The sequence below is a fragment of the Lutra lutra genome, chromosome 3, assembly GCF_902655055.1.
Source record: "Lutra lutra chromosome 3, mLutLut1.2, whole genome shotgun sequence".
NCBI lineage: Eukaryota > Metazoa > Chordata > Mammalia > Carnivora > Mustelidae > Lutra > Lutra lutra.
In genome coordinates, this window is record NC_062280.1 from 91,112,293 (window position 1) to 91,138,772 (window position 26,480).

Genomic DNA, 26,480 nt, shown 5'->3' on the forward strand with positions numbered 1-26,480 from the left:
AGGATGAAATTTATTAGATGCAGCCAGACTAATCTACTTAAAAACGATCATAGGGCTGGGGTGCCTGGGTGGCTCAGTGGGTTAAGCCTCTGCCTTCGGCTCAGGTCATGATCTCAGGGTCCTGGGATCGAGTCCCGCATCAGGCTCTCTGCTTGGCAGGGAGCCTGCTTCCTCCTCTCTCTCTCTAGAGCCTGCCACTCTGCCTGCTTGGTCTCTCTCTGTCAAATAAATAAATAAAACAATCATAGGGGATTTTTAAACAAATGTTTCCCTACTTTAATTTTTTCTGTATTTAAGTGAAATTTATTTATAGTAAAATGCTCAGACATTAGGTGTGCCTTTCATTTAGTTTTGATGAATAAATAACAAGACATGAAATATTTCTCTTACTTCCAAAAGCTCTCTCTTGCTCCCACCTAGTTAATACCTATCCTCAGAAGCAATCACTGATCTGATTTTTATCACTATAAGTTAGTTTTGTCTATTTTATAATTTTATAAATAGAATTATGCAAAATGTGTGCTTTAGCACCTGCTTTCTTTCTCTGGACATAGTTTTGAAATCATCATATTGTTGCACATGTTAGTAAAGTGTTCCTTTTTATCACAGAGTCATATCCAATTGTGTGACTATACCATAGCCTGTTTATCCATTCTTTCATTGATGAATGTTTGAAGACATTTCTAGTTTGTGGCTTTTATGAGTAAAGCTTAGGACTTTCTTGTACACAGCTGTTTGTCGAGAGAGTTTCCATTATTTAGCTCTCTGATTTATTGCTCAAATTTCATACAAGCTAGGCTAAAACAGCAATGAAGTAAGACATATATTGTAAAATTTATTGATTAATGTTTTGCTTTGTATGTTATTGTAAATAATGTCTTACTCATGGCATGCATTCACTCAATCTGAATCCAGTGGAAGAAGGCAGGTCCACTCACTAGATTTCCTGAAGAATTAGAATTTCCTTTTGTAGACTCATATGTTTATTTATCTACTAGTCTGTCACAGTTTCTTTTAAAATCTAAGAGGTTTGGAGCTCAAGGTAATATAGCAAGAGGAAAGAATATACTCACATCTATACACACACACAAACACACACATATGTAGTATATGTAAATAAAAAGAACTGTTATATCTCCACTTTGATAATTGAAAATATTTCAAGTTAGCTGCCATAGAGTAAGTCTTTGTCCTTGATCTACCCTTCTTAAGATGTTGTATCACAAACTTTCTAAAACCATTTCGTTTGTATTCTCACTGAATGAAAATAGCTTGAGGAGTCCTGTTTTCTTTTATCTCTCTGGGATGTATTACATTTTCTAAAATGTGAGAGTCTGCATAATTGTTATTTTTATATTAAATTACATATCTCTTAATTTACCTGAAAATGGAAGGTGATAAGGGAATCTTTTAATTTTCTAAAAAAATTATCCTAGCTAGTTTTCTAATAAAATCTTTAACCTTTTATCAGCATTAGCATAGTCTAATTCAGGTGAAAAATCACGCCCCTTGCCTGTGCCATTTCAAAACTCTGTATTTTTAGTAAACATGTTGCTGATTCTGCTGAGACCAAGAATATGACTATTTCTAGTATGTACTCTCCAAAGCCTAGCTCATATAAATACTTTCTTTGTTTCAAAGATTTCTTTTTTTCTTTCTTTGGCAGGGAGGGGTAATTTTTTGGTTAGTATAGCTAAAATTTTGCTGAAATTGTTGGAGTGTCTTAGTTTCTGGCATGGGTAGAATACTGACAGTGCCATTCAAGTTATGTTAAAGATTAAAGAATATTTATATATTTTACTACCATAAAAGCTTCTGAATTTGATTTGTAATGACAATTAAAATGAGATGTTCTTTTCAATCTGTTGGTAACTTTTTAAACTTTTGCCACGGAAAGTTTGGAATGTATATAAAAAGGTAGAGAGTACAGTATGATGAACCCTCCATGAACCCTTCATGATCTGTTTGTCTTATCTGATTCAAGCAAATCCAGGACATCATATAATTGCACAATGGAGTGGTGCTAAACAATATTAGACAAATACTATATCTTTTTGTGACAGCTTGTCAAATGTTTTAATTTTAAATATTCAGAATTTCAGAAAGTGTTCTGATTCTTGACCTTAAACTTTCTAGAATCATCTTTTGCTCATTTAACTTATAGTTGATACATAATGAAACTTATTATAAAATGTTACTTACTATAATTATATCCTGCCATTTGATTTTAATATTTTGCCACAGGAGGGAAAATATAGTTTCATAAATTAGGACACTCAATACATATTCTTTAGCTGATCTTATAATTGGCTAAAATATTACTACCTTATGAAATTGCTTCTTCTCAACTATTCTTATCTTACCATTTTTTGGTGTAGATAATACTCTGCTTTAACTTTTTTTTTTTTACCATTTGCATTGTTCTGTTTTTATTATTGTTAATTGGATATCAACATTTATTCAACTATCATATACAGAAAGCTGTAGAGAGACATTGTGGATTCAAGATGAAAAAAAATCAGTTTCAGTCTACTGGAAAGGATGATGCACAAAAAGTAAGCAGTACAACATTCTGTATTAAGTACAGTTATAGAGATAAGCACAGGTTATTGTGAAAGCACCAAGGAGGACAATGACCTAGACTGGGATAGTCAAGAAGGCTTCCTGGAGGAGGAATGCATGAATCTTAACATCTGAATAATGGAATCTTAGGAAAGAGGTGCAGGAAAAATGACACTAGAAAAGGCATAGAAGTGAGAAATTATATGATGGGTGTGTGTACAGCGAGTGAGGGTGATGGCAAACAGAATGGTTCTACTAGTCAAGCCGGAGGCAGGAAGGTGTTATCAGATGAAAGCAAAGAAATATTTATGGGCTAAATCTTTTCCAAGAGGCAAGTAAAGTACACACCCTGTAAATAAATAAATTAGATGGGAGAAAATAGTAAAACTGTTTATATTTACTTTTTCTTTGTTTCTCTAGAAACTTATATTGTGCATATTTCATGTATGTATATATGTGTAATGAATGAAAAAAAAAACATAAACGCACACACACACACTAGGGGTAGAAACTCAAATTGTTTTACTCAACAAAAATGTTTGGAGACTACTGTTTTTGATCATAGGTCGCTTTATATGACTTACTAAGGAATCTGATCTACATCCTTGGGTCATAGGAAACCTAGAAACATGAACAGTGATAAGATCTGTTTTGCATTTTAGCTAAGTCACCCTGATAGTTGTGAGAATGGGTAGGAGGATAATAAAATTACAGGAAGGGAGACCATTTAGGAAGCTGTCACAGTAAATCAGAAGAAGGATGGTGAGGACCTGAATAAAACTGTAGTGCTATATGCAGATTTAAAAAATGAAGAAGAAGCAGTTAAAATATACAGAACTTGGTAATTGATTGAGTATGGGGGTAAGGTAAATAGATACAGAAAGAATCAATGATAACTCTCAAGTCTTTAGTTTCGGTGATGAATATTGTTTCTCCCATCAAGTGAGAGAGCACAGGTAAAGGAGGAGATTGAGGGCAGCTCTGATGGGTTTATCTTCTGACGTGTTGAATTTGACTTTTGGATAGTAAGAGTGATGACAGTCATACTTAATCACTCATTCAATGAGCTTTTGTATCTATGCAGTCCAAAGCATTATACCAGCTTCTGTGGAGCTAACCAGGAGGAGAATATATAGCCTTCTTTTAATGTACTCCCAATATAGTTTGAGAAACAATTGTAATTCACTAAGGAAGGTTAGGTAATGCATATGGCTACCAAGTACTTACAAGAAGGTGATTGCTTCTCTGGGAAGACTGAAGGAGGCTTCTTGGTCATCTCCCATAATGCATATAGCTCTCAAAAATTATCAATTTATGTATTTTTCTATTTTTAGCAGAAATTTGTTCATAAAAGGAATCATTGTTTCCGAAAGTCTGAGCAGTACACATTTATAGACTATGTTTTATTATCATGTTAGCTACAATTCAATAGTGAAATCAAACTAAAAAATAATCATATAAGATTTTTATCTTTTTGTCACATATGATTTAAATAATATGCATAGGCATTTAAAACACCAATTGAAGAAAAATTTTATAGATTTCTTAATGGTTAATAAGAACTTCCTCCTGTCCTAAATATATATATATATATACATATATATATATATATACTCGCTCTTAAGTACAATAAACACTGACAATTTCAAGTAATTCTTAGGGTAAATTTTCTGTGTCTAACTTTTCATAGTAAAGTTAACTTTGCTTTTCTGAAAATGTGAGATGCCACATCCAAATCAATGTTAATTTTTAATAAAAATAAAAATAAAATGTAAAATGTAAAAATAAAAATGTGAATCCAAATCAATGTTAGTTTTTAATAAAAAATTCATAGATGGTGAGTGGAAATATATGGGAATGTCTGATTATTTATTATTTTCTATCTCTTCTTTCCTTGATGCGATTAATAATACTTTTTTTTCTTCTTTTGCAAATAAAATAGCAAAATATTTTCTCTATAGTTTTAAATTTATAAAGATGATTGTATGTTAAACTAAGACCATATTAAAACTTCAAAGGCATATAAAATTACCAAATTGGTTACTTGTTATACTTTTTATTTTATTATATTATTGTGTTTTTAAATTGTAATAGTTGATGGTTTATTATATTATGTACTAGACATTAAGTGCTTTAACAAAGATTGATTTATTTACTCCTCCAGGCATGTCTATCATTACCTATTTGTATACTTGGAAACTGAACAGAAAGATTAAGTAACCTGCCCGTGTCATAGAGTCACTAAGTAGTCCAGCTAAGATTTTTAATTCAGAACATAGTATCCCAGCTTTTAGTTATTATGTTGCATTCCTGTCTTCAGTAAACTTAAGGTATTTTTTCACCAAAGGTGATAATAGAAAAAAAAAATTCACACACACACACACACACACACACACACATATATTTGCTGAGAAAACCTCTGTTTTTAAGGTATACACTCCATCTTTGTCTGATTGACTAACTTGAGGCATAACATAGAAACCAAGTATTTGAGGAACCAGTTTTTTTGTCTTTCCCTATTCAAAAATAAAAGTGAAATCAGATGGCATTGTTTTCTGTAATGGGTTGATGGTTTCCTGAAGAAATGTCTGAGTAGGTGTCCCCTGAAGACATATCTATTCAACATGCTGTCTCAATTTTATAGCTTAGCTTTGAAAATCTAAAGCAGAATAAATTAAAACAATTTCTCCTTGGAGCTACAATTGGACCCCTTCTATTCTGAAGCTGATGAGACTGTGACAGCACATTTTAGTTCTCATATGCTACCTGAAAGTCAAAATTAGGAACACAAGGGCTGTGAGAACTTACTTAATGCATGTGAAAAACAGCACGGTGCAAATGCTTTGAAGAGAAAAAACAGTCAATGCTTAAGAAAATGTGAAAGATTCTTTTTGTTACCCTGAGAGGAAACAGTTCAAAACCTGAAAATGGAATTGCTTTTATAATAAGTATGTTTAATGCAAATTCCATTCAGGACACAAAAGCTAGACGGGCATGTATTTCTTATTTGATAAAGGAGTAATTTAAAAGAGAATGTACATTATCTAAGATTTCATAACATTGTACCTTAAGGGGATTAAGATATCTAAAACCTTTGAAGTCTGCAGATTTTGTTTTATTTACTCACAAGGATGGAGTTCTTTAGTGATTTGTTGCTCTAAGAAAATTGCCCATTAGCGTTTGTATTGATTTGCCTTTCTCAAAATGAAGGAAACAAATGTAATTCATTAGCACTTTATTATTGAATCCTTTTAATATGAAATACTGAGAACTTGGGTCCTTATTAACCTGTAAAATGTTTAAAGAAATGGTTTCAAAGTTGGAAAAGAATAGGAAGTAAAACTTAATTTGTATCTGTACCTGGGTATCTGATGGATTCACAATTGGTTGTTATCACAGTTCTTGCTCCCCAGTCTTCCTAAAATGCTCTTGTCATCTCTCCTATTATTATGAAGATGACTACACTTATTAAATTGATTCTTTAGTAAACCATATTGTGCATTTCTCCAAATGTGAATCCCAATGCTACCCTGTCTTCGAGGAGCAATGAAAGCCTCACTGCTCCCCTGAGGTCTTTTCTGATGACCTTGACAGACCTTGCTTTCCTCTCAATTTCCATAGCACTCAGTAGGCTCCAGTGGTTTCGGCTGGTGTGTCATGGCACAGAGCGTATCAAAAATGGGGTGTGATTGGAAAGTAGCAGCCACACTAGTGGTAGCAAGTCTTTCTTTCTTATCATATAACTACTGGTTAAACAAGAAGAGATTTCATTTAGATACATGTGTTTTTTACTTATTACTTTATTAAGAAATTATTTACTTATAAAGAATATATTATTCCTGCATTAAATATATACTAAAATAGAAATTCCTGAAAGATGAGAAAAATAAGTAAGAAATCATCATTTTAACATTTTCTTCATTGTCTTAGACAATGCGTAGCTATTCCCTACAGTGTGTATAGCCAACTGACTCTGATGTCACTTATGTATAAAGTATGATTTCATAAGTTAAAAAATAAAACATGTATGTGGGGCACCTGTGTGGCTCAGCCAGTTAAGTGCCTACCTCTGGCTCAGGTCATGGTCTCAGGGTCCTGGGATCAAGCCCCACATTGGACTCTCTGCTTGACCAAGAGTCTTCTCCTTCTCCCCCTGTGTGCATGCTCTCTCCTACTCTCTCTCAAATAAGCACATAAATCTTAAATATATATATATTATATATATATATATGTATAGATAGATATAGATATAGATATATCTCATCTTATTCTAAACATTACTGCATGTACTAAAAAATGTGGGAATGGCAGTAAGATGAACAATTAAGATGTGAGGGAATGAACACTAAGAAAAAAGGGGGAAAAGTAATATGAAACTAGAGATAAACTGTATGCTGTAAAATTGTGTATTTTTGCTGAAAGTTGGCAGCAAATACAATTTTTGTATTTCTAATAACCAGTACAAAGTCAGGAATGCAATCAATTCCAGGGCTCACAAGGTCTATATAATTTAAAAGAAAAAAAAATAAAGCAGAGAATACGTATGTGTGGCAAAGGACATATCATACATCGTTCAATAGAAGCCAGCTTATTGAGAATGGAAAAGTATCCACGCAAAGTAATCTCCCTGACCTGCCTTTTGATTTAGCTTGATTCAGGTATAGATTGAAGAGCAGTGATTTCTGACAGATCTGGGACCAGTGGCATATCAGTGATGAACGTAGGCCGGGTCCAAGGACACAGAGGGGTTTCTGTTGGACCATGCAAGCTGGAAATCAATTTGGAGCCAGCTGGAGGTAAAAGCAGAGACTATTAAAGATACAGAGAGAGCAGATACAGACTGAATGCAGGGAGTCTCATGAAGGAAAGAAGGGAGTCTCCTCTTTGCTTGGCGTCTGAGACTTTTTACTGGTGATTAGGCATCCAGAAACTTGTCAGAACAAGGACATGGTCCAGGTGTCCTTCCTCAGTCACTTATCCCCTGAGACCAGGGGTCTTGGTGTCAAGGTGTTTGGAGTCAGTGGTCTCACAGAACATTTATGGTAACTCCTTACTTGTCATCTGTTGTGCTGAAAGACTCTAAAGATAGCATTCTCTCTGTGCCTTACCAGGAGGATAGACGCTATTTGCATTACAAGGCATGTGCAAAGTGGGGTGGGGGTGCAGACCTTAGCAAAAATAGAACCTGGAGCAAAGGGAAAGCAAATAAACAACAAATGCTTTTTTAATGGAGTCCCTTCAATTTTCCTGTCTCATCAGAATCAACAAATCTAAAAATACAGCCATATGTATATATAAAATAATAAATTATTTTATATAAAATATTTTATATATGCACACACACACATATATGCATATATATATATATCCCCCCCCCCCCCAATTTAAAGGTCTCCTCCAACTGGAGGGAAAAAAAAAAATCCCAGATATGATGTTCTGGATATGGCGTTCTTTTCTTTTTGAAAATGCCTTTAGTAGTGAGCCATTAATAGCAAAGAGATTGTAATGAGATCAGGGTAGCATTTTACAATAGCAATCTCCTTCATAAGACCTTAGATCCTGTTGACTAACAAGTGTTTTTCTTCCTATCTGTGCTTTTGATGAGTTAGCTGGTAATTCTCAATCAGCACACTATCGCAGACTAAGCAACTTAAAAATCACTGAGGTGAACCATTATCTTGAGTATTTTTTTTTTTTAAACTTCTCTAGGCAATTCTACTGGACAGCCGTTAGAGGAGTATTGAGTTTGAACTGTGTGAAGGCAAACCTGTTGTTGAGTTGGGGACAATAGTTATAGAGGGTCTGTTTTTGGAGACTGGGTAATCTGAAAGGGGAGGGAATGATAAATTGAGATGAGATCAGAGGAGAGTGGTGTGCAATAAGGTGTGAGGCCAGGACTGCCACTGAAAAATCACCTCTGGTGGGTATGACCAGAGCACTTTCTAGAATAAGGTATCTAATTTTCAGTTTGAAGTTTTTTATGTTGTTATAATTTATCCCCCAATCCCATGCTTCCATAAATTCTGTTATTTATTTATATTTCATGTGTGGGTGGGGTTATAAGAAGTGGATGAGAGGAAAGGGCTGAATCCAGTATCTGTGTTGAAATGACTGACACATACCAAGCACAAAAAACAGCATTTAGATATACGATGACTAGAAAATGTAGAAGTGATGTGAGAAAGTCTTTTCTTCCCAAAAATTACAAGATGATTTCCAAAAGAACAAAAAGTAGGGTTTGGATTGGAGGTAACCGTCATATGTGTCGAAATTTTAGAATGAAATCCATTTAGAAATCATTATGTTAACTAAGCTAGAGGAATTAATGAATTGCATGTCTTAAGGCAGACTTTGTAAACAGAGAAACAGTTGGATTTCTGGGCCTCCCTGTTAAAGTCACTGCTGATAAATGACAATAAAAGCCTCCTAGAAGCCTTATATTTTTTACCTCAAAGGGGAAAGTGTAGGTAACCAGCTCATCTGAAAGTGATGGTAAATAATTAAGTCCAAGTAAAAACTGATGGTTGGAGGAGATGGGTGAAGGATATTGTTCTTTCTGATCCCAAGAAAGAATAGTCATAGATAAAACATTCTCTGGAATCCAAGCCTGAAGTTTATCAAGAAACCAAGTCTTACTTTACATAGAATTTCCAATAAGTTAGCATGTGCTTTGGGGAATGAGCATAAATGTCTTTATTTTTAATGTGTGAGATACAGTATAATGGGTCCAACAAGATGGGAACAAAAAGACATTGGCAAATAAATTAAGCTAAACAAATTTGCAAATTTTAGTACTCATGATTTGGAACTGTCCTTAAGTAATTCTTTGTGTTGTGGATCTAACTTAACTTTCTAAACAAGTTCTTTGTAAGCTCTAAGAAGGTACTAGCAGAACGTATTACTAAAGATTCTTGTTTTCTATAAAATGTCTATAATTTTATTAATTTATAAACCTGTGAAAAGTAAACCTCCTAAAGGTCAACCAGATTCTGAGCTTCCATTGTTGTCATTTACCAAATTATTACCTTAGGAATTAGGTACTAGGTAGTAGAATCCGTCCACATTACCAGATCTAACGACCAAACTCAGATCCCTTTAGAAGGATTTATGTTAGAGGTTTTTGTTTTTGTTTTAATTAAGGGAAAAGGAAATTTGTGGTAAGATTTTTAAAAATAAATTGTGGGGTACCTTCTAATTTTTGTAGCTTCGTTAACCATGACAATACATTTTTTTGCCATCCAGTTGTCTTCCTCACAGCAGCTGCTAGATTCAAAATATAGCCACATTTATACATAGTGTGATAAAATGGTCTAAATTTATCAGCAACGTACTGATAAAAGATGACAGAAGAAACTTGTTCCTCAAGCACTGATTATAACATTTTTAAAAGTTCATTTTCAGAATGCCTCAGTTTCTCTTACTCTTCTTATATCTCTAATATTCTCTGTTAAGTCATATTAGCATATGGAGTGGCCATGCCAATGATAAAATAGAAGTGCAATACCCTTCCTTCCTTTCTTCCCTTACTTCTGTCTCACCCATTTTCTTTATAGTTCCTTGTATTCTGATAGCTAATAGCTCACAAACTCTTTCCATCTTCATGGTTTTTTTTTTTTTTTTCTTTTTTGGTTTTGTTTTGTTTTCTTTTCCTGATCCTCACAGCACTGGCTCTTATTTGCAAGAAAATAGAAACAATTATAATAGGAGCCGGGAACACTTATAGTCTTTCAGTGTTCTGGTGTTCTCAGAATTAAGGTTGGATGTCACCATTTTTACCGAAGTTGAGATTGTATTTGTTATATTTACTTTACCTTTTAGAATTCTAGACAAAATAAAAGACTAAAGCCTGGTGATGTGTGATCAAAGCGCTAAGATATAGATCTTTTACAAAAATATAATATTTGTAAAAGTCTCATCCAAAAAGCCAGTATTTTTCTTGGTCTCGCTGTAATTTTCACCTCTCAGACATATTCAACACTGGTGCCGGAAAGAAAAATAAAAATCCTGGTAATTGAGGAGGAAGCTAAAATAATAAGCTCCCCTCTACTTTTTGATAATAATACATTCTAAAGCCATTCCTTAGCTGAAGCCAGTCATTTGCCCCTTACCTCCTAAGGTAAGCACTCTCAACCAGAGTAGATCAGCACAGACTGATTCCTGGAAAGGGGAGAATCTTGAGAATTTCTTGGCTCTTCATCTGTGGTAGGAGTTCTTCCTGGTTGTATCAGCCAGAATGAAAGAATGGTGGAGTGCAATTGCAGCAGAAAATGGTATGCCAAAAGTATATCTTTGATTCTGTTCAACATATTTCTTATTGCCTTGAATAAAGATATAGTTGAATAAAGATATACTTATCACATTGTGGGTATCACAAAAAGGAGCATTGGATAACATGATTTTTTTGAAAAATGTCAATTGACAAGATCACTGATCAAATGTAACAGGGTAGCATTTAGTAGGATAAGTGCAAAGGTCTGTATTTAAAAAAAATAGATGTGGTTTCATAACCATTAGTTGCATGCTCTGGGAAAAATCATATGCTTTATTCTTTTTAGCTCCAGACAACAAAGCTAGTTAAAATGAGAAAAAATTACAGAGAAAAAGGCAAATCTATGTAACAGCTAAAACTGGGCAGAACTTTGAGATACTATATTCCTTTAAAGTGCAACCAAAAATTAAATCTTAACATTAGAACATCAAGAGTTGAAAGGAATCCTAAAAGTTATCTAGGTTTTACCTTCTTTTATTTATATCTGTATATCTGTCTTTTTATTTGTATCTTCATATTCATATGTGAGGAAACTGAGATCAAGAGAGACAAAGTGGGGCGCCTGGGTGGCTCAGTGGATTAAGCCGCTGCCTTCGGCTCAGGTCATGATCTCAGGGTCCTGGGATCGAGCCCCGCATCGGGCTCTCTGCTCAGCGGGGAGCCTGCTTCCTCCTCTCTCTCTGCCTGCCTCTCTGCCTGCTTGTGATCTCTCTCTGTCAAATGAATAAAAAAAATAAAAAAAAAAAAATCTTTAAAAAAAAAAAAAAAGAGAGACAAAGTAACTTTGTGAAAGTCTCATGGGAGACGGTGGGACAATCAATGTTAAGATCCTAGCCCTAGACCCCTTGCAATCTAGTCTGTTATCTTCCTGGTGTGTTGGTGACTTTTTCATTAGGAGAGAGAAGCATGGTAACCTTATACATCATATTTTATCTTTTTTTTCTTAATTTTTATTTTGGTATGGTGTTTTCTGAAATAGTATCTCAGTTTAGGTGGGGAAACAAGACTTTGAATTTTCTAGAAAGGACCCAACGACCCAAGCTAACATGGAGACAAGTGTATTCACAATAAATAATAAGTGTTCATTAATCATAAAAATAGATAATAAAATTATATAATTTATATAAATATAAAATTTTATTCTATAATAATAAATTATTTTATAATAATAGATTATTTTATAATAAAATAAAAATTTTATATACTAATATATGTTATTATATATTAGTACAAACATAATAAAAATAGGAGTGAAAGGCCTTTAAGAGATTTATATTTCTTGTTTCCTATTTTCATACAGGATTGTGCATAATCTAGTTCTGTAGATGGTCAGCACTTCAGCTTAACTCAAAAAGTTTAACTTTTCTCAGCATCAATAAGCTTCTCCCTTATTTTACAGACTAATATCATTATAACTGTATGCAGTTTTTCTTTTAATTCTGACTGTAGTTACAATGCACAATAGCTGGCCTCCAATCTCTCTATATGTAATCCTTGAAAATAGTTACCAATATCCTATGTGTCTTATTATATCTGTGGGGAGCTAATTATAATTGTTATTACCTTAAATTACAAATTCAATTTTCCAATCCTATGATTATTTTATATATTACCAATTACCATATGTCTCAAGACAGTTTATTTTTAATTTAATTCCAGAAGTGAACTCTGTGATTACAAGGACTGTCTATCATGTTTGCCACTAAACTCCTAAGCCTCTAATAATGTTTAACCCACACAAATATTCTATAAGAATGTGTTGAATAAGGATAATTAAAGTTAAAAAAATATGTTTTGGAGTAAGTATCAGGACACAGTTATGATAGTCTTTTCTTCCCTTTCTATATTTATATGGATTTCCATTTTGTATCTTCACCGTTTGTTGTAAAATTTTATCATCTTTCAGTCTGATTTTATTCTTAATTAAGACAGTCCTGACATAATTTGTTTATTTTACAGATAATCCCAGATATTAGAAAATACATTTTTTTGAGAAAACATAGTCTTATGTATTAGTCAACTTACTCAATATAAAATGTATAGGTCTGAATACGTATGTGAAGGAATTGATAAGAAAGAGATTTGGATATGAATGACTGATTTAATTCTGTTGTTTAAGTCCTCTTTACTGTGTCACCACAAGATTGATTTGCTCACTAATCTCCCAAAATATCTAATAGAAATAATACAAGGAAACTTTTCAGTTCCTCAGTGCTTTGACCTAGTGGACTTGACCATTTAGTAGATAACCTCAGTGTTACAAATTAATCTATTATTACCCACGAAATGAATATTCATGAACTATCTACAGCGCATGTGACTACATTGGTAAAAGTTGGGTCAGTTGCAATCCCTACCTATGAATTATCTCAGAGTCTGTTTTTTTATTTTTTTTTTAAGGGTTTGCTTACTATTTATTCAGAGAGAATGAGCACGAGTGCGGGGAGGGGTAAAGGGAGAGGGAGAAAGAATTCCAAGCAGCCTCCAAGCTGAGTGTACAGCCCAAAGTGGCACTCAATCCCAGGATCCTGAGATCATGACCTGAGTCGAAATCAAGAGTTGGACACTAACCAACTGAGCCACCCAGACAACCTCCTCATGGTCTGTTTCTAAGAAAAAAAAATGTAAAGCCCCGATTTCAGCTCAATATAATAATAAAAGTATATGCGAACTGTAGTTTGTGGAGAAGAATGTTTCTTGGTTATATGAAACAGCAGTTTGCAGCCTGACAGAGTTATTAGAGGGTAATTCAAAAGTAAGATTCCCATATAAAATAGGGTATTTCTTCCTATTACTTGTGAAGATTGTTGTGAATATTTTCTTTGAACTTTTGCAAGATTACTTGCCTGTAATACGTATAGGCTGCTCATGCTCCAGTATTGTGAATTGTTAATCATCTTTTTTTTCAAATGCATACTTTCTTCTCATTGAGCTTATAAAGTTTCTCATGATAAACTCTGTGTCTTCCCCATATCTCCTTCAGCCAGTCTTTGTATAGCAAGCACATCACATTCATTCATTATTCAACAAACGTTTACTTTGAGCTTACTGCGTGTCAGATATTATTTTTCTAGGTGCCAGGGATAAAGCAGTGAACAAAGTAAAGTCTTGACCCTCACAGGGTTTGACAGTAATAAATGCTATGGACAAAAATAGGTTTGATGAGGTGGGTAGAGCATGTCAAGGAAATAATTTTTTACAGGTAGTCAGAGAAAGTTTCAGTAAGAAGGAAGGGATATTTGAGCTAAGACAGAGATATGCAGATATCTGAGGAAAGAGCTCCTAAACAGGAGTAATGTAAAGAACTTAGACTGGTAGTATTTGGTTTCTGTTAGGAAGAAAAAGTCTGTTACCAGAGAAAATGAGTGAGGGCGAGAATGGAATGATGTCAGGTGAGAGAAGGTTGAAGGATATGGGTAGATTATGAAGGTAATGGGAAGAAACTTTAATTGTGCCTTGGATGAAATGAAAAATGATTAGAGAGTTTGAGTGGAGAGGAGAGAAATGATCTTGTTTACTTTTTAAAAGGGTAACAATGGCCCCTAAGTACAGAAAGGACTAGGGAGGAAAGGGGAGTACTGAGGCAGAAATGAAGCTGGGCAAAAAGTTAGAAAGCTATTTTCAATATAGTTGACCTTGGACAATGTGGGGATTAAAGGAACTGACCCCTATGCAGTTGAAAATCTGCATATAACTTTTGACTCCCCTAAAACTTAACCTCTAAGAACCTACTGTTGACTAGAAGACTTACAATAACTTAAACAGTTGCTTAACACATATTTTGTATGTATGTTCTATGTATTATATACTGTATACTTAGAATAAAGCAAGCTAGATAAAATGTTACTAACAAAATCATTAGAGAAATACATTTAAAGTACTTTATTGAGTTTATTGATGCTGTAAATTTACATCATCTGCCTACAGGATAAAATGTCTGTCTGTGACTATATAAATATTGTTCAGTATATTCACTGAAACAAAACAAAACAAAACAAAACAAAACAAACCATGGGGGCACCTGGGTGGTCCAGTGGGTTAAGCCTCTGCCTTTGGCTCAGGTCATGATCTCATGGTCCTGGGATTGAGCCCCACGTTGGGCTCTCTGCTCAGCAGGGAGCCTGCTTCCCCCTCTCTCTGCCTGCTTCTCTGTCTACTTGTGATCTCTGTCTGTCAAGTAAATAAATAAAATCTTAAAAAAAAAAAAAGAAAAAAAACATGTATGATGGGCCTACACAGTTCAAATTTGGGTTGTTCAAGAGCCAACTGTGCTTCAGGCAAGAGTTAATAGTAGTTTGGATTGCACTGTAAGTAGTAGAGAGTGTGAAAAGTAGTTAGATGATGGATATGATTTGAAAGAATTAAAAGAACCAAAAATACTTTGTAATAGATTGAACACTACAATATATGGGTGATGGATTAGATGTGAAGTTTGAGAAAAAGTATTCAAGGATAATATGAGGTTTTTAGCCCAAGAAACAGAGGATGGAAATATCATCCATCATACCATCATGGCTTATGGAGTTGCAATGTGAAAGACTACAAGGGAAGAGTGTTTCATGTAGAAATCCAGAATTTGTCTTTTGTATACCAAGATTGTCTACTCTACATAAAAGTGGAGATACAAAAAAGGCAGTTAGATATATGGGTCTAACATTTGCAGAAGAGAATTTAGATTTGACATAATGCTTAGTATTGATGCAAAAGTAATGTTTATTGTTCACTGATTCACTCTTTCAAATGTTAACTAATACTTTAATAAAATTGGAAAAACCAAACAAGTTCCAGATAAATATTTGAAAATGGTATCTTCTCTGCTTCAAACAATTATATATTTGACTTACCATCCTTGAGAACAAGGGGATTTGGAACCTTTTTCCAATTAGGCAAAAGAATTTAGACTATATTATACTTGAAATGGAATCTCAAAGCTTACTGATAAATGGCTTTATTATACTAATTACTTTTTCTTTATTTCCATAGTCTGTCACTGTGCCAGAGGGAAATTATATTGGTCTTAAAGGATTTGTTCTTCAAATGGCCACATAGGTCACAACACAAAAACTTACTTAGTTGGTGGCAAATTTATTATTTAATGATTTGTCCCCAGTGTCTTTCTGGTGGCTATATTTAAAATCATTGGTCTATAAACGCTACCCTTTATGCATATGCTTGCATATATAATATATTTCATTTAGAATCTTTAGACACATTTTTCATTCAAATATTCAAAAAGCACTGTTATTTAAAGACTCTGCGATAGCATAGAGCCATTTTTCAAGTATTCTTAAGCCCATTTGTACAATCAGAGTTTGAAAAATAATGTAAGGGGTTTGTACTTGACATTTGGGAAACTGGTACCTCAGAAGGAATAATTGAATGCTAGGGCATTTTTAAGACTTTATACATTTTGAATGACCTTATGCTTAAAACACTCTTGATATAGTTGAAATGCCCTTATGTTTCTTTCCATTCTCTCTCTACTTTAAGACTTTGTTGATTACCTCCAGTAGTATTCTTTTTATATTTAGAGAACTCAGACACAGGTATAGGTGTGAAGGGAAAAACTGTGGTCCCAAATAGCATGGTTTGACATCAGGGTTGCAAAATAATGTGAGATAAGTGTTTTTTGAGTTAAATGAGTAGAAAAATGAAGAAAAAACAATCAAGGATGTGATAGGTCATTTCCACATATATTTCAAAAGTACTTTTAAAAAACCATTTGATTAGATTCTTTCATGTTGTTTTAATATCTTTCTTGCTATTTGTGTTAGTAAATTGTCCTGAAGAATATCTATACCCTAGTATACCCAGGATGATAACCCCCAAAATACTAATACAATGTGATCCTAATACATACATTGATATCTTTTATAGTGTATGTGTATGTTTTTTGCTTTTTTTTTCTTTCTGTCTTATCCATAGAAAATGATACCATCTACTGGACAGACATGGGCTTCAATAAAATTAGCCGAGCTAAAAGAGATCAGACTTGGAAAGAAGATATCATTACCAATGGCTTGGGAAGAGTGGAGGGGATAGCTATTGACTGGATTGCTGGTATAATCCATGGCTTTTTCTATTCTCATTTCCTACCTATTCTGTTAGGATCTCAATCTCCTTCATAAAAATTCTGTTTCCAACTCACAATAATTTTTTTTGTACTCCTAGCCACGGGGATAAATAGTCTTTTTGCTCTTGGCTTCATTCTTTCTAATGCTTTTGAGTCTTTAGACGAGTGTTTTTATGCAGAAGTAGATTACGTAGTGTTAACTTTGTCCAAATCTCCTGGGAACTGTGAGGCAGGTAAACAAATGTGTTAGAAGTTCTCTTTTGCCTGAAGTCAGTAGAAAGTTAAAATAGATCCCTTCTTTAGGTGAGAGAAATTTCAACTTATTTTTAGCATATAAATGTATCATTATATAGTTTAAACCACAGATGCATGAGATTGGGAAGTATTTGCATATTAGTTTATTTACAACTTTCTGCTTAGGAAATGTACACATTAAAAAAATAGGAATATATGATTTCTTGATAGTTATGCAAATGCTTTAGAAAGTTAATTTTAGCCATAAATAATAAATACTTTTCTTTCTTACAACCATATTATAAACACACCTGTGTTTCTCCTAGGTAACATATATTGGACAGATCATGGTTTCAACTTAATTGAAGTTGCAAGACTCAATGGCTCTTTCCGTTATGTAATTATTTCCCAAGGCCTGGATCAACCAAGATCTATAGCTGTGCACCCAGAGAAAGGGTAATTTTAAGCTTTACATATATCTTGAGTTTTAAGTGAGTTTTCTTAAGTTTCATTTAAAAAATCCAGATGTTCATATTAATATTTATTTTTACTCATAGTATTTGAAATGAAACTCAGTATTTTACCTGAGCAAAAAAAGAAAAGTTTATTTTCACTCTGTGATGTATATTTTAGAATATATTTGATGAGGTCATATTTATTACACAGTTCTTTAATGGATGTGTAAATCCAAGTAAGTATACCAACGTGTTTCTGGATTCTCAATTTAAAGTTCTCCCCTACCACTGTTTACAAAATGGGTATTCACTTACTTGATGAGTGATTAATATCCAACCTCATTCTTCAATATTTCTAAAGCTTCAATTTTCATTTATAAGTCTATGATTGCTAAGACAACATGTTCATCCAAAGCTTTGTATTTTTTTCCCTTGAGTTCCAGATAAATATGTCTACCTGCCTTTTTGACATCTCCATTTTTCCATTTAGATGTTTCATAGATGCTCAAACTTTGCATATCTAAAATTAAAATGAATTCAATCTGCCATCAAGTTCTATTAATATTTCTTTTCTAAATATTATCAATCTACTACTCTCCATCTTTGCAACTCCCACTTTAATTAAATCTATTCTTATCTTACACATACAACTCTGCAATAATCCCAGTTCATCTCCTAACATCATTAAAGGTTACAGTGAATTTTTTTCCTTTAATATAAATCTTGCTTAAATCCTTTTGAGGGATCCTCATTGACTTTTGTGTAAAGCCCAAATTTCTGTTGTGATCCTTCTTTCATTTTTTTTAGTATCTTATGTATTTACTTGTTATTTATTTATTTATTTATTTAGAGAGAGCATGAGCAGATGGGCCAGGAGCAGAGGGAGAGGGACAAGCAGACTCTGTGCTGAGTGAGGAGACCCATGTGAGGTTCTGGTACACGGGTCAGGGATCGATTCGGGGCACAATCTCACGGCCTTGAGATCAGGACCCTGAGATCACGAACTGAGCAGCAGTCAAGAGTCAGATGCTCAACCAGCTGAGCTGCCAGGCACCTCTTTTGTGATCCTTCTGAATCAGGCCTTATATCAAGACTCAGGCTCATACTCCTGCTACTACTACTTTGTGATATCTCAGTCAATCTCTGTTGGACTACGTAGTTTTAAAAATATTTTCAGATACTTCCTGTTCTTTCCTATTCTTACCCTTTGAACAGCCTCTTTCCTTTAACAGCAGTGTTTTTCTTCCTATTTTTACTTTGCTAAATTTTGTTTATCCTTCCCTGGCTTTGTAAACAGATTAGATTGTTCTATTCTGTGACACCAAAGTACCTAGTACTTTGATTACTTTCATTTTTTTCTAAATCCCATGCACTAATATTTGCTTATTTACTTATATTTATTTGCTTAGTAGCTCTGTTTTTTTTTTTTTTTTTCCTCTGGACTGGATGATGTCTCCATTCTTCACTGTGCTATGAGGAGAATAGTCATGCGCATTTGGTTTATTTCTCTATACCCAGTGTTTAGTACAGTGGCTGGTAAAAAATAAGATGCAGACTGATAACTGTTTTTCTCTTAAGCAGTGATATCGAAGTCATCCTATTATAAAACTTTATATAACTTTCCACCACTGTGTTTCTTTCATTGCTACTATGATTTGACTTCAGAGTTTTTTGTTGGTTTTTAAAGGGTAGATGTTTTTATGTTAATAGAACTCCTCTTCTGTTTGGAGGGATGGGCAAGTGAATCATGGTGTATTAGATAACATGATGCTGATTTAGAATGAAGTCAATCTATGTAAAACATCAAATTGGCTCTTGTGGAAAGTCTACAAACTTTCTTATTTGTTATAGCTTGTTTGTTGTTTTCCCAATATCTTCATTTGCTTCAGTTTCTTGACAAATGTTATAAAATTAAGTCATTGTATTAGTACAGTGAAAAAGGAAACAAAGAAGATTAATATAGGAAAGTGAAATAACACCTGCAATTTGTCACACTTCTGGCTAAGATTATGTTGTAAAAATTAAAAAACTTGCATTGGTTAAGAATGCTCTTGGATGCAAAAATTTTGAGTGTAAACTTTTGGAGTTTTTCTATTTTGTTTTCCAACTCTTATCTTTACTACATTATATTCTGTCTTAGACTTCATGTCTTAGTCTCACTGTTGCAACATGCTTGATATATCACCAAGGAGTTTGTTTACACTTAAAAAGAAAAGGGAGAGGATAAAAACAGCTTTTCCTTGCTGGATCATATTTGGAAAGAAAAACATCTTTATGTCAATTCCTTTGTTATCCCTTAATCAGAAATAGATTACATGCCCATCCTTAGATCAGTCAATAGACAGAGGGAAAATATTATTTTGACATAGTTAACAAGTTATGTCTCATCACATGGGCTTGCATGAGGTCCCAGACCTAACAATATGTACAACAAACTCAGTTTCTCAGCAAACTCAGTTTCTATTACTAGGACGGATCTTGAGGAAGTGAATTTCAATGAATTTCAAAGAGACATTATGAGGAAGAAGGAAACCAATTCTCTTGATTTTTCCATTTCAGTAGTCATTCCAACACTCTCTCCTTTCTTAGTTCATTTTCTCTTTGACATCTTAATTTTGGAGTTCCCCAGGGCTCAGTCCTTGGTGTCATTCTCTCTTCAGTAGTCTCATCCCACCTAAATGTTAAAGACTGTAAAATGTTGAAAGCAAGACCCACCTCACTCTAAACTCTAGATTTTTATGTTATGGACTACTTCTTCAAACAGATCTGTGGCAGATTTTATTTTCCAAGATGATTACAATAATATCTGTCATTTTACATGCTCTCCTTAAAATGTGATATTGACACTTCCAAACAGAGAAGTGGAGCATCTTTTTCATATACTTGAATTTGGGTGGATCTCTGACTATTATGGAAGTGATACTATGTAAAATCTGAGGCTATATCATAAGAGAAAAGAAAACTTCTACATGGTTATCTTGGGACATTCTTAAAAACCACCCTCTCTGCTGTGAGGAAGCCAAGGTACACCATGAAGGGGCCAGTGTAGGTGTTCTGGCTAACAACCCTAGCTAAGATCTGAGCTGAGAGCCAGTACCAATTGCTAGATATGTTGAGTGAGTGAATCTAAATGATTCCAGTCCCTAGCTATTATGTTACCTCCACCTTGGTGGCACCACAGTGGATGTGAAGGAGGAATGAATGGTTCCTACTGAGCTCTTATCAAATTGCAAATGCAGAAGTAAGTAAGTTAATGTTGTTTTAAGCCTTTAAATTTGGAGGGGTTTGCTAGAAGCAATAGATAACCAAAAGAAGATCCACCAGAAATCTTAACCTTAACAGGTTCAAAATAGAACTGAATCTTTCTCTACAATTATGAGTCCTCCATTAGTTGATGCCTGTCCTGTTACTTCAGTTGCTTAGGTTAAAACACTTGGTATGATCTTTGGTGTCTATGTCGTATACCCTATATCTAATATACCAGGAAATCTGTTACCCTTTCAGTATATTTAAAGGCTCACAACAAACCCAGAGTAGTATTATTTCCTCTATTTAACAGATAAGGAAACTGAATCAGCTATTTTAAATATTACTCTGCTTTCAAATTGATATGTGGGAGAGTTAGGTTTTTCTAAACTCAAAAGTCATGCTACAACATATGCATATGCATGTGTGTGTAACGTATCACACACACACACACATATATATATATAGGAAAACATTACAAAAATTAATAACCAAAAATATCAAAATACAAGGAAACAGTTTTAACAGTTTCAGGATAAAACTGTAATGAAAATTTAAAAATCAGAAGTATAAGTAAAAAAGAAGATAAGCCATAATGAGAAAATTCTGGAAAAAAATTAGGAGAAGAAGCTTATAAAATAATTTTGACTTGAGTCTGATTTCCCCTTCCCCTGTAGAGGCCCTTGCCTACAACCAAGTGTGTGCCATTACATCTTAAGACTGTGAGGGAAGGGTGTGCTTCTCTTTAATTCCAAGACTGTAACACATGACTCAATTGAATATGTCCCTATCACACTCATAAACTTAAAAATAAAGTGTAATTTTGGCAATGTGATGGTACTTTAAAAATCTCTTTTTAAGTTATAATTTATAATCAAGCAATAAATCATTATAACCTCAATTGAGAAAACTTGATCGATTGCTCTATTGTGGATAATTATTCTAATGGTAGGAACAAATATAATTTGAATGTTATGAAATCCCAGAGATACATAGGAAATGAGTTTGTTTCTAATAAAGAATTTCTTCCCCTTGTATTTATAATAAGCCCAAAACTTCATTTGTATGATCGAGAGTGTCTTGTGCCTGGCATATTATAGATTCATGTAGTTCAATATAGCAGGCCTCTTGCTGCTGCTGCTTGTCAATCTGTAGTTTTCTTATTTATTTATTTATTTATTCTTTGTTGAAACATAGCATAGGACCTCAAGTTGTTGTTCCAAGTCTTCTTCTCTTTAAGTATATTTTTATAACTCCACAGCCATCTTAGCAGAAAAACATACCTACTTCTCTCTAGGATGATTGAGAACATCAGGCAAAGGGACCCACATATACTCTGATTTCTGCCAGTTTATTAAAAAAAAAAAACAAACATTTATGAGTGCAGCATGCTGGGTGCAAGGTCATGTCAGGGCATCTCCATCTCTTCTTCAGGTTTCAGTTCAGTACATCTTGACAAAATAGGACTGCTTATAGTGTGAAAGACACTGGTAGGCACTGTAAAGTATGATAGTATAAAAATCAGATGCTGCTTCTGTTCACAATGAGTTTTCTGTTTTAACAGTTTCAGTTAAATTAATAGTCTCATATTGTAACGTGAGATTCATTTTCAGGTTTAAAAAGCCTAGATCAGTATGACTCAAGCCTAAATCTCATTCTAAAAATCATGTTAACCTAATTTCTGTAAGATCTTTGTGAAGTTACACTGAGTTTTAAGAAAGAAGAGATTGTGTATAATCAGAGTAGGTAATCACAGTGAGGGTAGTAGCAACAATGGTGATGCTTAGTCAAGGTTTTATAGATAAGACTTGAAGGAGAGAGATCTCTGAGATGGGGAGGAAATATATCATATGAAGAAGAAATAGAATAATCAAAGCATTGGTAGTGGCAAAGCAAAGGCCATTGGCAAGAGCATAGCCACATAGAAAAGAGCCTACAGGTAGCTGGGATAACTTGGAGCCATAAAATAGACAATAGCATTCTCCACATATTAAAGAAATTACCACAAACACCTTCTCTACTTTCCTAAGTGGATATTAAAATGGTCCTAGACTCTCTCCTAAACCTTCTCTCAGGCCCCAAAGCCTCCACATAAGCAATGGTTAGAAGTGTAATGAGAGTTTATTGATATTGTAGTATTGTTTAAATTAGGGAATTCTTAGAAATAGTTACCATCCTAGACAGAGTCTTATGGGGGAGGAGTTCTTTCTTTACCCTCAGGCCAAGTAATGGAGAGAGCTACAGGCAAATATGTAAAGGGGAGACTAAAATAAATAGAAAAGGTCAGTAAGTGAAAAGAAAAGAAAGGAACGAAAGGGAAGGGAAGGGGAAAGAAAAGAAAAAAAAAGAAAGAAGAGAAGAAAAGAAAAGAAAAGAAAAGAAAAGGTCACTTTCTCACTATAAGTCCTTAGGCCAGTAGGAGTTTGATCAGAGCTGCAGAGAGGGAAACATTTTAAAATACTTATGAAATAATCAGTTTGGATTCAGAAAGATCCCGTCTTTTATGCCTGAAAACAATAATCTTAACATTATTTTTTTTTTCTTTTAACTGAAATTGTCTTGGAAGTCCTGGATTCTTCTGGAAAAAAGATATTCAGTAGAGTATATGGAATCAAGAGTTGGATAAATATAAAGTCACTTTGGTTTATGCCAATGGTTCAGACTCTGCAATAAACTATGGTAGTGAATGAGATCACCAAAAAAGAGTACAGAAAAAAAGAAGTCTAAGGACAAAAATGAAGAATGTTTATAGTTAGGGGATAAAATGATTAAGAGAGAGGAAAAAGAGGGACCCCTGGGTGGCTCAGTTGGTTAAGCAGCTGCCTTCTGCTCAGGTCATGATCCCAGCGTCCTGGGATAGAGTCCCACATGGGGCTCCTTGCTCATCAGGGAGCCTGCTTCTCCCTCTGCCTCTGCCTGCCATTCTGTCTGCCTGTGCTTGCTCTCTCTCCCTCTCTCTCTCTGACAAATAAATAAATAAAATCTTTAAAAAAAAAGAGAGAGGAAAAAGAAAATCAACAATAAGGCCAAAGAGAAAGAAAAGTGGATATTTCAAGCCCTCTGAAAATTACTCTGTCATAGAAGTCAAGGGGAGACAGTTCCAGGGAGAAGAGTGTGCCAGCAGTAAAGAGCTGAGGAGAGATTAAAGCGAAGAACGGAACATGCAGTTGATGATCAGTGTGATATTGTTAATTGTTATCAATTTCAGGAAAGTGATAAAGACAGAAGCCAAATATAAGGAATGAATAAATGAAACATAATTAGAATGTAGAACTAGCATATTTCATCTACAGTGACAGAAATTTGGGCAATGAAGGGAAAGAGGGAACAATAGAAATGTTGAGAAGATAGTAGGGTATGGAGAAAGTTTTCCTCTGTGTAGGAGTCAGGGGGTACTCCACATGTTCATAGACAGAGGGGAAGAAACCGGTGGAAAGGCAAATTTCAGGCAGTGTAGGAAGAACATGGACAAGGAAGAAGCAATAGAGTGGGGCAGGGAGAATACAGACCAGAAAGCAAAATGGACAAAATTTGTGTCTTACATCAGGTACCCTAGAAACAGATCCTGGAATGAGAATTCAGTTCAGGAAATGGGAGAGAATCAGGATAGGAAAGGGGAAGAGACCAAACAAAAGTTCAACTGTGAGCAAGGTCCAGGTCTCCACTGATTACTTGGGGAGCTCTGAAGTGTAAACCTCACTTGAGAGCAGGGGAATTTGGCTTTCAAACTCCCACCCAACCGTTCATTGAATGAGGACAACCCTTGGGAGACCTATAGCCCCAAGATTTCGAGCTCTCAGAATTGCTTGTGAAAGAAGAGTTGCTAGTTCCTGTTCCCTCAAGAAAAGTGCCTGTGGGAAACTGTTAGAGACAAAGGACACAGAAGCTGGGGCTGGTGAATATAGAAACAGGAAATAAGATCTGAGGATGTCAAGGTGGAACACCAGCAGAGTTTGGAACCCCAACTTGGATGTCTCCTACCTTTTGAGGTCTTCTGAAATATCTTGATCTCAAATGCCTATGTCCTTTTTGGTTATTGAAAGGATTAAATGAGGTAAATTTAAGTGGAAGCGTTGAATTAGGGGAATTTCTCTTCCTCCCTCTAGTTTTGGAGATGGAGTGAAGAGACAGGATGGAACAATAAAATATATTTTAGCAATTAAAATTAGTGAAATTGAAGAAACTCATAGGCTTGTAGGTGATAGTCATAGGAATAAGGGTAGCAGCTTTAAATGGATAAGTAAGTTTTGCTAAAACTATTGTGGTGACTAGAATATGAATAAAAGAACTTAAAGCAACATGAATCCAACTGGGATAGATTTCTAGGATCTAATTAGTATGTTTCTATGACCTAGAGTAGTAATAGCACCTTAGCAGTAGCCAAAAAAACAAAACAAAACAAAGCAAAACAAAAACAACAAAAACAAACACACACACATACACAAAGAGAGAGAGAAAGAGAGAGAGAGAAAGGGAACAGGGGGTGACAGATTCAAAGCTGGATTGTAATGGAATAACCATGAGTTGCCGGTCAGGAGCTGAGGTCTAGAAGTTAGTCACGGAATCGTGGAAACCTAAAACAGTATATTAAAGTCAGAGAGTAAAGAGTAAGGACACAAATGACTAAGACAACTCTATAAATTAAGCAATGATTTCAGAATTGGTAAAATTGGAAATAGAGCAGTCCCATGTGGTAATTAAGATGAGTGTGTGGCCTTGCTTATGTAAGGTAGGGGTAAAGGAGGGATATAGGTCCCTGGAACAGATGAGGTGAACGTGAGCTAAGATGTTCACAAGGTCATCAACATGAGTCATGAAATCCCTAAGAATGTCAGCAGTGGAGGGAGAAGATGGCAAAGTTTTCAGTGAGTAGTAAAGCAATTAAATAAATTCAGTGGTCAGTTGTGATAGTGATGACGTGGTATGAGAAAGTAGGATGTGTGAATGTATGCTGTGAATGTTTTAAAATAAGTGAGTATAACCTCAGAGAAGGTTTTATTTCTTATTTAAATCTCTACTTTAATTTTCTCAGGTATCTCATGCAATAACTCTGCTGTCATCCTTAATCCATTCCTTTCGATGAAGCCTTTCTCTTTCAAATAAGATCAGATCTCTCTCATTTGAAACAAACAAACAAACAAACAAAAAAGAAAAAAAAACAACCCCCCAAAACAATATCTTATTTCTCTCTGCATGTTTACTTCTCAACTTCTTAGAGAAGTTCTGTTCCTTCCAGAATTGTTAAAAATTATCCATAGCCAAATTCATATTTTTTTCTAGATTTCACACCATTTGCCTTCTCTTTGACATATTTTTCCAATGTTATCCACTAAAGAATTTATTGTCTCTATTACCTTCTCTAATTCCGAGTTCTCTTGCTCTCTCTCACCCCCTCCATATACCTCTTCAACACGTCTCTCTTCGTGTATGTCTTTATATGCCATTCCTTTCTTGTTATATTTACCCTTCAAAACATACGTTCATGTTTTTTTTTACATCATTCAAAGCATTGCATCCAAAGTCTTATCTTCATTCCTTCACTTATATTTCCATTTTTCTTTAGAAAATCTTTTAATGTCCACTGTCATAGAAATTTAATATATCCACCTACCTTTAGTCTACTGACTTCTTTGCCTAACTA

The 26,480-nt window shown here is 34.4% G+C and overlaps 1 protein-coding gene across 1 annotated transcript in view; it reads left to right on the forward strand.

The window, feature by feature from the left end:
- The window catches only part of LRP1B (LDL receptor related protein 1B), a 1,982,574-nt gene that overhangs the window by 1,461,892 nt on the left and 494,202 nt on the right, over positions 1-26,480 (forward strand). Inside the window, 2 exon segments of the mRNA XM_047722477.1 lie at positions 16,757-16,891; positions 17,465-17,594. Coding sequence (XP_047578433.1) covers positions 16,757-16,891; positions 17,465-17,594 — 265 coding nt within the window.